This window comes from Paramormyrops kingsleyae, unplaced genomic scaffold (assembly GCF_048594095.1).
Source record: "Paramormyrops kingsleyae isolate MSU_618 unplaced genomic scaffold, PKINGS_0.4 ups93, whole genome shotgun sequence".
In the NCBI taxonomy this organism is placed as follows: domain Eukaryota; kingdom Metazoa; phylum Chordata; class Actinopteri; order Osteoglossiformes; family Mormyridae; genus Paramormyrops; species Paramormyrops kingsleyae.
This window is the reverse complement of record NW_027326031.1, coordinates 81,411-96,464: the sequence shown is the minus strand read 5'-3', so window position 1 is coordinate 96,464 and position 15,054 is coordinate 81,411. Positions and strand designations below refer to the sequence as shown.

Sequence of the window (15,054 nt, the reverse complement as noted above, 5' to 3'; positions counted from 1 at the left end):
ATATCTGCATCAGTAATAATAATTTAAAAATAATTTTGTTTAGCTAATCTACTTTTATCTGAATACTGAAGACTTTAAGCGTAATTTTAACATCAAACCCGCATTTTTCAGTGTATTGGCGTTTTTTAAACTACCTGCTCTTATTAGAGGCAGATAAAATGTAAATATACACACGGTAACCAAGTAGCATCCAGGGCAACTTCTGAACATAGGAAATAAGTGAAAACGTGGTCTTTACAGGAGAGGAAGGGGAAACTACTAAAGGCAAAATTGTAACCCCCCCATCATACATACATACATACATACATGCATACCCACTCCTCAGCCAGGTCTATAAAACACTCAACTTTAAAAATCAGGGCATAGTCAATGAAAATTGCAATTCGATTAATACTGACATAGAAATTCACAATTAATCTGATGTATTTGCTGATCTGAGAATTTTTTTTTCTTTTAAATGGAGTTAAAAAAAATAAATAAAAGTAGCTAAAACCTTATTTCAATGCTTAGTTTAACTTACACATCAGGTTGACATTTTAAATGCTTTTATTAAAAAAGAACTTAAAGAAGCTTTAGTAGAATCCTTTATGTACAAAAGCGATTAGGGACGACTTTTCACTGAGGTCAGCTCCTGTCAATGGTCATTTCCTTCATGGTGTAAATCGTGTTATTTGTACTCTTACACTAAGGACACTCCATATTTGGGAATGGTAAATAACATAGCACCATCTTCTGAAAGGAACAATGTAAAATAAACCGCCGTATCACATACACAGGAAACAAGCGGCTTGCGCTCTCTCACACGTTAGTCGAGCAAATGCATATTATGCCGTTCCAATAAAACTAGATTTCTAGTTTATACATGCTGTGGTTAAAATACTTTTTTTTTTTTGGTAGTTTAGAGAAAATAGAAAAAAAAAACAAACAAAACAAAGGCTGGTTAATTCATCGTAACATTTTAGGCACTTAATTAAGGCTAAAGAAAGCTTATAATGGAACCTTTGTCAACAAAGCAAAACAACAGTCCTATGTACATGTTTGTAAAAAGTGTTATAAATAGGTTTTAAACCATAGATACTATATACATCTTCAAATTATAGCAGTATGTAATGTTTTACGTTGGTTTTTTTTTTCGTCTTGTGCTTCCCACCCCCACGCCTGTGGATAGTGGGGAATCCGTCTATGGGAGCAGTAGGGGGTGGGGTTAGGGGTGAGCGCCCCCCCCCCGCCTCATTCCCGCTTCCTCAGCACCACGTAGATCAGGCCGCTGAGCAGGGCCAGTGGAAACGCCACCCAAGCCAGAATGTACGCGAATCCAAATGAGTCGTTCTTGTGGACCCAATCCGAGCTCCTCACAGTGTAGATGGTGGCCCCGCTCATGACGAACAGGCCTGGGGGGGGGGATAAGGCAGGTCAGCAGCCGGATCTGGATCTCCAAGCTCAATTCCTGTGCGTGTTAAATCTCAGGCTGCACGTTTTTCTGTCCACCTTGGATTGATTCCACATTTTATGGAAGCCAAATGGTACTGTAAGCGGTATGTTTTTGTAAGAACTTTTCTCAATTAAACATAAAACAAACTGACTGGCTAGATAAGTCTTCACCCCCTTTGATTTGATACCCCTTTCTGCAGTCACATCAGCCTCCCCCCCCCCCAAGTCATTTCTGTCACGGAGTGCATCATGGAGATCCTGAAAGATGTGGGGGGGGGTTGCGCGGATGTTTCTGATGCTGTGCTCAGCGCCATCATTGTGGTCACCAGTTGTGTGACTCAGCACGATAGGACGCTGTGATCTGTAGGTCGGTGGTTTAAAACCCAGAATCAGCAGAGTGATGTCACCATTGGGCCCCTGAGTGAGGCCCTTGATCCCTAATTACTCCAGGGAGCGGCTGGCTCTGCTTTCATTTGTACGTCACTTCGGACTAAAGTGTTCGCTAAATAAATAAAATGCGAAATGTTCAGCTGACACATTATTGTGGGGACGGCGCATCGACCAGCATCTAACACTGCGCTGTTCCTCCGACCCCAAAAAACTCCAGTGGATTCTAAAGCTGGTTCATGACATCTTGGTGCTTTGTTTTTAAAAATCCAACATGAAAAGTAACTCAGTTTCAGAACAATCATCCTCTGTTCTAGGGAGATCCGATCCAGCGGGATTATGCATGCACCTCGTCCTTTACATGTGGGGGAGCTCCTCTGCTCCTTCAATACCTGCAAGTCCAAAGCCGCTACTGAATGGGGGGGGGGCTTGGGGGGGCGGCGTCGGCGATACTCACTGGCCAGGATCTGGAAGATTCCGGTGAGGAAGAAGCGCCCACCCTTCTGGAGGGTGAACAGCTGGCAGAAGAAGAGGAAGATGGACAGGAAGCTGAAGATGATGGCGAGGATCATGAGAGCTTGAACGGCTTGAATCCATTCTGCAAGAGAGATAAGGCGGGGCAGGGGGCGTGTCAGCGGCTGTGGGCGGGGCAGGGGGGCATGTCCGTGGCTGTGGGCGGGACAGAGGGGCGTGTCAGTGGTTGTGGGTGGGACAGGGGGCGTGTCAGTGGCTGTGGGCGGGGCAGGGGCGTGTCAGCGGCTGTGGGCGGGGCAGGGGCGTGTCAGCGGCTGTGGGCGGGGCTCAGTAGATATCATGCTTTATGGGTTTGCGTGCGTACCTCGTAAGCCTTGGTGACTCATTTTGGATCCATATACACAAAATCCACCTGAGAGGCAGATTTCAACAAGCAACACGTTCTGAAGGTTCCATACACGCCACTAATCACGGCTGTCAGTTCCAGTACGTCCAAGGATGTTCCTGCCCTGTGTCCCTTTGCCCAGTGAGAGCTACACCGTAACAGTCCCAGGAAAATGCCATACTGGGATGAGACTATGCTCCCAGTTTGCCTGCAAGCTGGAGGAGATTCTGAGCATGAAGGGGACACAGGAAGGAATGTTTAAAAAACGGGGCACGCCTATCTCATACACCGTGCTTCCCTCTCAGTTAACAGGAACGCCAGCGAGGTCAGCGAACGCCGTATCGCCACGTTTCCATGGACACGCCCCGTACACACTAGCGGCCTGTGTGCCGTGTGGCAGCTGGAGGTGTCATCGCTCCTCACAGACTCTGCCTCTTTCTCCAGTACCAGCCTGGAGCCCTGAAATCGCTCCTCACAGACCCTGCCTCTTCCTCCAGTACCAGCCTGGAGCCCTGAAATCGCTCCTCACAGACCCTGCCTCTTCCTCCAGTACCAGCCTGGAGCCCTGAAATCGCTCCTCACAGACTCTGCCTCTTCCTCCAGTACCAGCCTGGAGCCCTGAAATCGCTCCTCACAGACTCTGCCTCTTCCTCCAGTACCAGCCTGGAGCCCTGAAATCGCTCCTCACAGACCCTGCCTCTTCCTCCAGTACCAGCCTGGAGCCCTGAAATCGCTCCTCACAGACTCTGCCTCTTCCTCCAGTACCAGCCTGGAGCCCTGAAATCGCTCCTCACAGACTCTGCCTCTTCCTCCAGTACTAGCCTGGAGCCCTGAAATCGCTCCTCACAGACTCTGCCTCTTCCTCCAGTACCAGCCTGGAGCCCTGAAATCGCTCCTCACAGACTCTGCCTCTTCCTCCAGTACCAGCCTGGAGCCCTGAAATGGCACCGACATGCAGTCGCTTCCTGAAAAGCCTGTTCTGGGGATTCCTGTCATCACAGGAGCTCCACCACTCTCGCTCTCCCAGCTCTCCCTGTCCCGTTACATCGGTCTGCGGTGCTTTTTGGTTTCTACATTTCGGACCATTTTGTTCATGGCTGACAAACTCCCGACTGATGCCCAGTCACTAAGGAACTTACTCACTAGCCAGATGCATGTGGTCAAAACATGCGCTAGATGTCAAGTGAGATGACGAGTGACAGAATCTCGAAAAGCCGCCAGCTCATGTGACACGCTCCTGCCAATGAGGAACCCCCATCCGCAGGGTGACTCACCACGGCCATTCGCCGCACTGCCACAAACAGCCCCTGAGTGTGAGCTCACATTCTCTCTCTCAGTGTACGATTCATCTGTAGGTCTGGTCCTGCCTCACTGACCCTAAAAGCACTCGCTCACCGACACCTCAGTCACGGCAAACATCGACGTCCACTGGCCCCGTATCAAAACTGCCACTTGGGACAATTAATGACAGATGTCCAGCTCTGTAGGGTGCAGTGAGGTCAGGGCCTGGCAATAAATGTGCATTTAATTGACTCTAAAAAATACTGTGTTAATGAACAACACTTTTGTGTTGAAACCTTAACATACCGCCTGTGTTAAATGGATTAATATACTGGTTTTAGTAAAACAGACAAAAGTGTTGTGTTGTCCTTAACAAGTTGCTTGGTGTTATTTAGCACATCTGTTTTTAGAATGGGTAGAGAGAAGCCGCCGTATAAGATGTGTGAACCACAAGGATGAAGGGCCTTCGTGAAGATGAGGGTGGACCCAAAAGGAGTCTAATTTGTGCCCTTAAGAGGGTGAGAAGGTCCCACCCAGCATGAGATGAAATGACAGCCACATCCGCAATAAACTAAGTAAGAACCTAATCCAATTCCACAAATAACTCTGTTTAGACCTGTTAAAATCCATCAAATCGGATTTACCCATGAACAAACAACCGAGACGAGGCAGGTTTAGTGAAAAATCACGCAACGTACGAAAGCTTCGAGCAAACCACCAACAAGGAGCAAAAAAACACATGGAGATACGCCTACGTCTGTCAGCCCAGAGCAGACGCAGCGGCGATGGGCCCCCAGAACACGACACAGACCCTGCACCCGACCCGACCGGACTGCTGCAATCTACCCCCCCCCCCCAACACCTCGAGAATGGCACCGGTCCAGAACTTCCAGAAACCAAAAAGATCACAAAAATAAGGATCCACCCGAACAGGAAGCGAAGAGGCTGTCTGCTCGCTGGCCGCTTTCCTCGTGTGATGTTCTGAGAGCGAGAGGAAGCACTCGGGCTCAGGGAAAGGCGTCCCCCAGAATGCCACCCGTCGGTATCAGAGGAGATCAGCTGCCTTTGCCCCCCCCCCAAATGCAGGAAGGCTCCCCATGACATTTACATACTTTAACCATCTGTGAATATTATGTTCATTCATGCCAGCCAAACTGGCAGTGACAGAAGCCTCCTCCGCCACCCTGGGCGTGTCATGATGGCTGCGGCGCCAGTTTGGGCAGCAGGAGGTGCTGGCGCGCCCGTCATTTGCCAATCACAGCCTCTGGGGACGTAAGATGAGGTCAGCGCCAATGGGTCCAGCCAGACAGGTCCATGTGAGCGACTTCTGGGCCCGCAGTTCCCAAGACAGGCTGCCTCAGGGACGCCTGGGTCAATCCAGGCCGTTAGACACGACGGCAGAGAGACACGACATCGCATACTGACCAGGACAGCTATGGACAAACTATACAGACTACATCTCCCATGCTGCCTATCTACATTAATGCTCTCAAGAAGCTGAATGGCAACTAGAGTGTCTGTGGCTCTTGGCTAAACTATAATAAAAAAGATTAAATATTCACTCAATCCAAATGTCCTTGTGAAATGTAACAGTAACTTCTACTGAAATTCAGACAGCTTACCCCTGCATCATAACAAATGCAGTACACAATGTGCTTTAAATAATCTCAACTCCTGCAGAAACACTCTGCAATCCCAGCACAGCAAACTGATTACAAACATTGAAGCTGTTCTTCACGCTGAGCCTGCTTATTGGAGAAAATCTCTCTGTCCTTGTCGCACCTTCAGTGCCTTGCCTCTAGGCGGCAGCAGAGAGCCAGCAGCGTATACTGCAATGCCCGCTGCGAAGCGAACCCCCCGGAGGGGGGGCCAAAATCTTCCAAAGCTGTACGGGACCCTCGGACTTAACGCGCTCGTAGGCCAAGCCCCTGATGATCGCTACGCGGCCGGGAAAGACCAAATGTATGACGCATTAGAGAGGGAACCCAACGGCAGCGATCCAGCACGCGGAACACTTTTTGGGTCGGGCTGTGTGTGTTTTTTTTTTGTGGATGGGTGGGGAGGGGATGGGTGGAGGATTTGATTTGGCTCCGCTAGGCGGAGAAAGGAACCGATAGACGGCAATGACAAACGAGGCAGGGGCAGTATTTTTTTTTTTTGGGGGGGGGGGGGGATTACTCACCTCCTGCAGTGGCGGAGATGCAGTGAGTGCCGCCATTAGGCGTGGAGCAGTTCAACCACAGGTCCGAGCTGCCGGTGGGGTTCACGACCCAGGCCTTGGGGGCAAATGACACATATTTACATGCAACGGCAACATACTGTACGCTCCTAGCTTGCAGCGTATCTGAATGATCAGACCTCATAACAATGATTAACACTTTAGTAGCCAACACTCTAGAGGGAGGGGTCGAAGTAAACCCCACATTACTTTATATTGGCTTTTTTGCACTTCTAACGGTAAATCACCAAACATCAAATCTACCATCCGTCTTTCAGGTACTGTGCGGAATTTTTTAGTTAAAGGGCGTCCGACTGAATGCGCTGATATTTCCGTGTCATATTCGCTATAAACAAGATGACAGATAAAACTCACGCTGACGATGGTGGATATAAAGAGCAGCACCAGTGCGGCGAGGTGCAGGAGGATGATTCCCAGCAGTAGGAGCAGCATCTTTCAAGCCGATCTGGATGCAGTAGAAAAACAAGCAGGTTGAGAGCGGAGTTGGAGTCCAAAGGGTGTGTCGCCCCTCCCCCATGAACCAGTGTATTTCGACATGGGCACTTCGCAAACTTTGCCTACACACTGGAATGCTTATTTTATTTAAAAACGACAATAGGCGCAGTCTACCGAGTCCATTTACAGTTGTTTTGCTCATGTAAAACCCCATGTAGATATGGCATGTCAATTATTCTCCTGGGACCCCCGGAATCTAATGCTAGTATAAGTGAATTTCCAGTTATACATCTAAATAGAAAAACACGCAGGCGCCTGTGCATATTTTAATATATTTGTTCGAAAACAAAATTCCTCTTTCCGAGCTATTAAAATATATTACCGAAATTAGCTCTTTAAAATTATTGCGCTGATAACGTAAAAAACCAGACGAAGGCAACAAAAAAGAATTAAAAAGTCCGCTTTTTAACAAGCTGGTACTGTTACTCCTTTACAAAGCCAGCATTGAGCCGCTCCGGAGCCCCGGAGTTCCGCTCGCCGCGGCCCAGATTTACTTCCACCGGTCCCGCCGTCTGCTAAAATTAACCAGAACTGCCGCGCAAAACAGAGACGCCGTTTCTGCAAAAGTCTGGTCCGCCTTCGTGCGCCGTACGGCTGGTCACAACCGCGTGGAAGAAACCGCGACGAGCAGATTCAGAAACTTATAGTCATTGATCGTACACCGTTATTACACGTTATTTTAACGCCCATTTCTCCCTGTGATTACATCTGCTACAACATCTCAGCTCGGGCTGGTTTATTTAACTCCGCTATCAAACGCCTTATTATAAATAACTAAATCATCGCTGCAAAGTTTGCGCAAAGGCATCACAATAACTTAGTTTAAGTTATAACAATCCCGCTCCCATAACAAGCGTTTACTAAAAACATGGAATATACCATTCATATAAAAAAAAAAACGATTAGAGATTAATTTCTCCAACTTACTGAAGATTTCTGAAAACACGCTCCAAAAATCAGTGATAACTCAGCGGAATAGTGCAAAAAGTGAGCCAGCGATGATGGTGAACAGTCCAACGGCAGTGCCTGCGCTCCGAGCCGCTCCTCACTAGACGGGCGGCGCACAGCGCAGGGCAGTTATAAAGCGGCCCGTTATGGCGACCAACGCCCAGCGGGAGGCGCTGCGCCGGGGGTCGCCCTGCCCCGGCAGCCTGACACCCGGAGTGTCACCACGGCGTGGTCTGCAGACCGTCCTCATGGAAACAGACCCGTCAACGCCCCCCACCAGCACTTATGCATCACAGGAAAATAAATAAACCCTCGATTTAGGCTTGAAATGCCTGTAATTTGACGTCAGGCTGTTGCGAAACGTCTTTCCTGTTCCTGCGGTATTGTTTTTTTTTTTTTTTTTTTTTTTTTGAGTCTCGTGTTTGGTTACTGGATTGATCATATCAGATAAATATAGAACTGTGTAGAAATCATGTGCTCACTTTATTTGGAGACAATGTATAAAGGTAATCTACACTTTAATCATTTTATCTAGTGCCGGCGTCCCGCGGTGCTTCGAGCTGTTAGCAGTGTCCTTTACAGCTCGGCCCAGGTAACTGCATGGACCCCGTGTCTTCGTGCTGTCCCGGGGGAGGCGTAAATAAGCATGCGGGCGTGGTTTAGGGGAGGGGAGTGGGGGTGTAGCTGTTCGGAGCTGGAGGGCTGCCTGCATACCATGATAACCCACCCCAATGGTCCGACACTGGCAGCGGACAAGAGCTAGGACCTGTGAGGTATGGCTATCAAATCACACATCTAGTTTTTATAACCTAAACGCAACCTGCAGAACGCCGTCTGAAATCCTTATTTTAAACTAACAAAACGAGCTAAACATCCTGCCGCTTCCTCATTTTATTTCAACCCGATTTTTTATTTCTCCTTTTTCTTGGCTGATTGCACTGCGCTGTTTATTCCTGCCTCAGACGTCTCCCTGACAGTAACAGCTGCGCCCTGGTATTTACACACAGATGCCCTCTACCTTCATCCTGTCTGCGTTACGTGCTTAAATTCACACCCCTGGGCGTCGTTAGGTCCGATCCCTGGTGGCTATAACCCAAGCCCAGCCCCGAGTATGTTGCCCCCGATGCCAATCTTCCTTCGAAAACAAAAAAAGTCAGGCCCCGAGTTAAACTTTTTGGTGGTAAATTGCATTTGCTTAATTGATCGTTTCTGTGTACGATCTACGATCCCAGTGGAAGTTCCCCTCCGTGCCCTGGTTGGTCTGCACCCGCATTTCATCTTCTAATATGTATTCTTTGGTGAAGTGCTGGGAGGTGAATCAGCAAACTAGTGATCCCAGTGACAGTAGGCAAAGGGGCTGCTGTGGACGCGTATTGGCCTTCCTATATATGACCGTTTTGCCTTCTGTCCTGTATTATTGACTTAAGTAGCGATTAGCCCTTTGCAGGGGGCTCTTAATGTCATTCTCCAGCGACCGCTTTGAGATTTCTCATGGAGGTTAGAAAGCAAGGCAGCTTGCTTAGTTACTGGGAAAAAACGACTAACAAGCAGTGTTGTGCAAATTACTGAAAATTAGTAATTACAGTTACTAGTTACTTCATTCAAAAATAATGCTATTGTTTTAACAGTTACTGCATATTAAAGTAAATAGTTAGTAGGAAAAGTAACTTTTGTGTTACTTTAATTCTCGTATTAATGCATACCCAAAGAGCAGACCGGGACGTCGGTAAAAGATCGGAATGTCCTGAAATGCTCGCGTTCCATTTAGGCCTATTAACAACATTTAAATGATTACATACGCTATATGGTTTTAAACAGTAGGCCTACATGCGGGATATATGTATGTGTGCCTTCTGGGTCGTTATATTATTTTAGAGTTGCTGCTGTAACAGTGCGAGAAAATACAACTGTCTAATTGTATCTGTCATTGTACCCAATATCACCCATTCGTTGCAGGTCAGATGACATTAGATCACAATCAAGAAATTAGGGGAATGGGCTGCAAATTTCAGTACTTTTAATGGCGGTATTTCATTTGAAAAGGTAATTAGTTGCATTGCTCTGGCCAAAACTAGTGGAATTATAGTAACGCGTTACAACCAACACTGCTAACAGTTCAGTTTATCAGCAGTGGATTATACTGCTGAAGAAATGAGTATAGGTGTTCAGTAACAAACCATTTCACACAACAAATCTGCTTTAGGTACCTTATTAAAATATTAATTTAGCTAAACTGAACCCTCAATCCACTGAGACTAGGTAAGTAGTTATGGAAGATGGATGACGGAGTAAAAGGAAGCAGGGTTAGTATATTGGTCATTAAAGATTCACTTAGAGGTTGATGGTTCAGATCCCACTATGGATCTGCTGTGGTACCCTTGGTAGGTGCTTCACCTGAACTGTTCCAGCAAAAGTAGCCATGTAAGAAGGTCAGATTAAATGCTGCTTTGATATCAGAGAATATGGGAGAAGTTTTAAAGACATAGAAGGGTTAAGGTTAGATATTATACACTGTTTTCCAGTTTAGGGTTGCATTCCTATCACCTGAGGACACCCTGTACAGGACTGACCAAAGAAGAGAGGAACCATGAAGAATATTAATATATTTATATTTGTCACTTAGGGTAACTCCAACTGCTCCAGGGACCGTCTGACCCAGTTTTATCAATGTACCTCTCTTTGCATAAAAGCATCTGATAAATAAATAAATGTAAATAAATATATGTATATTTTATGAGGTGTGGAAAGTGGCTGTTAAGGAGGGTAAACAGGATGCTGTAGAGGTTCCAGAGGTAGTTTGGAGAGCAGTGATGTCCTCAGATGAGTTGGGAAGGTCATGTACTGTGAATATTAGTATATTGACTTGTGGATGGGGCTGTTATGTTAAAAGCAAACCCCCCCCCCCCCCATTTGTGCCTCTGGTTCAACATTAAATGATGTACCTGCCTGGAAATGACAAAGAGCATCAGTTAAGAGCCACGTGGTTATGGGCTTTCATCCCTAGATGACTGCCACGGTGAGGGACTTCACAGTTGCTGCTGTGCATCCTCGCTGCATACCCTACTCTGTCTGCACCCGTTGTCCCCTCCACGCCCCGTTTTGTCTGCACCCGCTGTACCCTCCACGCCCCGTTTTGTCTGCATCCACTGTCTCCTCCACGCCCCGTTTTGTCTGCATCCACTGTCCCCTCCACGCCCCGTTTTGTCTGCATCCACTGTCCCCTCCATGCCCTGGTTTGTCTGCACCCGCTGTCTCCTCCACGCCCCGTTTTGTCTGCACCCGCTGTCCCCTCGACGCCATGGTTTGTCTGCACCCGCTGTCTCCTCCACACCCTGTTTTGTCTGCACCCGCTGTCCCCTCCATGCCCCGGTTTGTCTGCACCCACTGTCCCATCCATGCCCCGGTTTGTCTGCACCCGCTGTCTCCTCCACGCCCCGTTTTGTCTGCACCTGCTGTCCCCTCCACGCCCTGGTTTGTCTGCACCCATTGTCCCCTCCATGCCCTGGTTTGTCTGCACCTGCTGTCCCCTCCACACCCCGTTTTGTCTGCACCCGCTGTCCCCTCCACGCCCTGGTTTGTCTGCACCCGCTGTCCCCTCCACGCCCTGGTTTTTCTGCACCTGTTGCCCTGTCCATGGCCCGGTCTGTCTGCGCCCATTGTCCTTTCCGCGTCTGGGTCTGTTTGTGCCATGACAGGCAAAGCGGCCCAACAACAGGACCTGATAGGATTGGCTGGGGGTATGACAGTGGGGGCAAATCACAGGCTACGGGGCCCCTTATATGCTGATGTTTGTGAATGCCCTGGGGGGTGGGGGAGGAGTATGGCTGGTGATGTAACTGTGTTAAATTTACTCCATCAGAATGCCACCTGACCCCCTCGGCTCACCAAACCCCACCCCTCATCTAAAGCTACAGCTCTCCCCAGCTATACATCCCTGTTGGGGGAGGAGGTCACCGAATTTGGTGTGGGACTGAGGAACAGGCAGTCCCTCCCCCTCAACACACTGACCTTCCTCCCCTAATCAGCTATGAAGACCCCCCCCACTACACTGACATTGTGCCATTTATATCCACACCCACCCTAAATTTCACAGCGACACACTGATCTTATGTGAGTAGAGTCTATGGCAACAAAGGAGCTCTTTTCAGGAAGTTACACGCTCCAGTCTGATATAAATCAGTGCCTATGATATTTCAGTGGAAGTTATTTTGCTTTTTGACAATCCCTGAACAGCCAGTCCTCATCAAAGGGGGAGAGGGGAGGCTGAGGTCATTACTGGCCGTGCCTCCGTAACTGGGTGTGGCTGTTCATTTACGTCATATTAATACATGAAGCCAGTGGTCACCTTCGGGGTCCATGTGGAATCATTCAGCTGTTATCGCATTACTGTACTAATCACAGTCATTTACAGATTCAAGGTCAAGTCCTACAGTGGGGCAGTTTCCATCTCGAGGACTAACTTGCCCTCCACCAGATGGGGGCACTCTAACCATAATCTGGGTAACAAGTCACTGACAAGATGAGGGTGGAGTAAAAATCCGGTCCACTCCGTCATTTATATCTCAGAGTTACTATGGGTGGGGCATCCATGTGCTCTCTGATACAATCAGGCATGTTTACGCCCATGAAACAGACCCCAGCCCAGATGATTTCAGGTACATGTATCCGGGTCACGTCCCTGTCCAGCACTGAGGGCCCACAGGCTATGCTGTGGTGGCTCTCTAACGTGCGGCACGCGGTGCCGTGGTTGCAGGTGGGCTACGCAGTGGCGGCTCTCTAACGTGAGGCAAGCGGTGCCGTGGTTGCAGGTGGGCTACGCCGTGGCGGCTCTCTAACGTGCGGCACGCGATGCCGTGGTTGCAGGTGGGCTACGCCGTGGCGGCTCTCTAACGTGCGGCACGCGGTGCAGTGGTTGCAGGTGGGCTACGCCGTGGCGGCTCTCTAACGTGCGGCATGCGATGCCGTGGTTGCAGGTGGGCTACGCCGTGGCGGCTCTCTAACGTGCGTCACGCGGTGCAGTGGTTGCAGGTGGGCTACGCCGTGGCGGCTCTCTAACGTGCGTCACGCGGTGCAGTGGTTGCAGGTGGGCTACGCCGTGGCGGCTCTCTAACGTGAGGCAAGCGATGCCGTGGTTGCAGGTGGGCTACGCCGTTGCGGCTCTCTAACGTGAGGCAAGCGATGCCGTGGTTGCAGGTGGGCTACGCCGTTGCGGCTCTCTAACGTGCAGCATGCGGTGCAGTGGTTGCAGGTGGGCTACGCTGTGGCGGCTCTCTAACATGTGGCATGCGGTGCAGTGGTTGCAGGTGGGCTACGCCGTGCCGGCTCTCTAATGTGTGGCATGCAGTGAAGCGGTTGCAGCTGGGCTGCGCCATGCTGGCTCTCTAACGTGCGTCACGCGGTGCAGTGGTTGCAGGTGGGCTACGCCGTGGCGGCTCTCTAACGTGAGGCACGCGATGCCGTGGTTGCAGGTGGGCTACGCCATGGCGGCTCTCTAACGTGCAGCACGCGGTGCAGTGGTTGCAGGTGGGCTACGCCGTGCCGGCTCTCTAACGTGCGGCATGCGGTGCAGTGGTTGCAGGTGGGCTACGCCGTGGCGGCTCTCTAACGTGCGGCACGCGGTGCAGTGGTTGCAGGTGGGCTACGCCGTGCCGGCTCTCTAACGTGCGGCACGCGGTGCAGTGGTTGCAGGTGGGCTACGCCGTGGCGGCTCTCTAACGTGCGGCATGCGGTGCAGTGGTTGCAGGTGGGCTACGCCGTGGCGGCTCTCTAACGTGCGGCATGCGGTGCAGTGGTTGCAGGTGGGCTACGCCGTGGCGGCTCTCTAACGTGCGGCATGCGGTGCAGTGGTTGCAGGTGGGCTACGCCGTGGCGGCTCTCTAACGTGCGGCATGCGGTGCAGTGGTTGCAGGTGGGCTACGCCGTGCCGGCTCTCTAATGTGTGGCATGCAGTGAAGCGGTTGCAGCTGGGCTGCGCCATGCTGGCTCTCTAATGTGTGGCATGTGGCGCAGCAGTTGCAGATTTAAGACGGACTATCAGCACACAGTGCGCCCTTTTGTCGGGTGACTAAAGTGTGAAGCGCATATTTTGCAACGGACTTCTGCGTCTGTGACTAACATGCTGTAACAAAGAAGGGGAAGTGTGTGTTTGAATGTGTGGTGCTGCAGGTTAGGCCAGTTTTTCTGGGATCTGAAGGTTGCTGGTTCAAATCCTGTGGCTGGCCATCCGTTTTTATTGTTAGGCCCTTAAGCCTAATTGCTCCAGGAAATGGTTCACCTTCTTTTCCTAAAAAGTAGTGGGTAGATAAATCTGCTAAAGGCTTTTCAGTCACCCTACAGAGGCAGAGCAGAGAAAGGACCCTTCTGGGTGCGCAGTAGTTAAGGAACCAGCCCTGTGTTTGGACAACTGGTGCCAAACCTCAGCACCAGCATGCAACGTGATGACATGAAGGTGGCAGCGAGCACCATCGTCTGCGTTAAATAAGTCTAACCGTCAGTCACATGAAAGAGCCCGCAAAGGTAAATAAACACACTTACGTCAGAAAAGTGCTGAGTCGCAGAGCTACGTCTCCAGAAGGGCTCTGTGTGTGATCTGTCCAGCTGCTGGGGACGGAAGAGTTTCAGCCTGCCGGACGAGTGTGATCCCGTTGTCAACAGCAGCAAAGTGTCAGGCACAGGGGAGGGGCCAATCATATCTGTGGGTCCCAAGCCCCGCCCCTTCTCCCCTCTAACATGCCCACCCCCTGCCGCCTCCTGACACTTGCCTCTGAGACAGGCTGAGGCTGGCACCGCCCTTCTCAAAGCGCTGGCCATCCTGATGTGTGTGGGACATTGAGAAGGGGGGGGGGGGCACCCAGGCTATCTTTGGATGAGCGGGAATGCCAGGCTGAATCCTACACAGGAAGTCCTAACCCCCTCCCCCCACTCCCGGACGTGGCGCGCTTCTTGTGTGCGTGGATAAGCAACTGAGTCCTGGTCCCTGTCACTTGAACCTGCCAGAGAGTGTGTGGCTGCGGAGATAAACGCCTGTCAACAAGTTTTAATCACGTCTAAAGTGCAGACAGGCGGCAACAGGACGTAGCTGAGAAGAGCTCCCCCCCCCGGGCGCTCTGACGGGGGCATAGCACACATCCAGACAGGCCTTCAGTTATCCCATTCACTCCAGAGCAGGGCTCGTGACAAGCTCTTTACTGCCTGTAATTGTAATTGTAATTGCAATTGTAAATGACATACAGACAGTTTCTGGGGTGAGATGAGAAAATCCAGGCTGTGCTACTTTTTTATTCCACTCAGTGTGAAGTTCTACCCTCTGAAATATTGCAACTACTGTCACAATCTATTTTTGGTTGTAGCCTTCCTGATTCATTGCGCAAATGCCGTCTCACCAGCGTGTGAGTAACATGTGGGAACGCCGTGT

General features: G+C 50.1%; 1 protein-coding gene across 2 annotated transcripts; it reads right to left on the bottom strand.

Annotated features, from left to right (window-relative positions):
* Positions 1-528: 528 nt before the first annotated feature.
* On the bottom strand, positions 529-14,322 carry LOC140577530 (peripheral myelin protein 22-like). Of its 2 annotated transcripts, none has more exons than XM_072708453.1 (5): positions 14,175-14,322; positions 6,552-6,642; positions 6,141-6,234; positions 2,276-2,416; positions 529-1,391 (listed from the first exon to the last, which is right to left on the bottom strand). In XM_072708453.1, exons 2-5 carry the CDS (start codon positions 6,627-6,629, stop codon positions 1,231-1,233), a joined length of 474 nt encoding a protein of 157 aa, XP_072564554.1. In that variant the 5' UTR covers positions 6,630-6,642; positions 14,175-14,322; the 3' UTR covers positions 529-1,230. The 2 variants fall into 2 exon arrangements, with proteins under 2 accessions (XP_072564554.1, XP_072564555.1); XM_072708454.1 differs by lacking the exon at positions 14,175-14,322 and adding an exon at positions 7,620-7,866.
* Between the last annotated feature and the right edge of the window lie 732 nt (positions 14,323-15,054).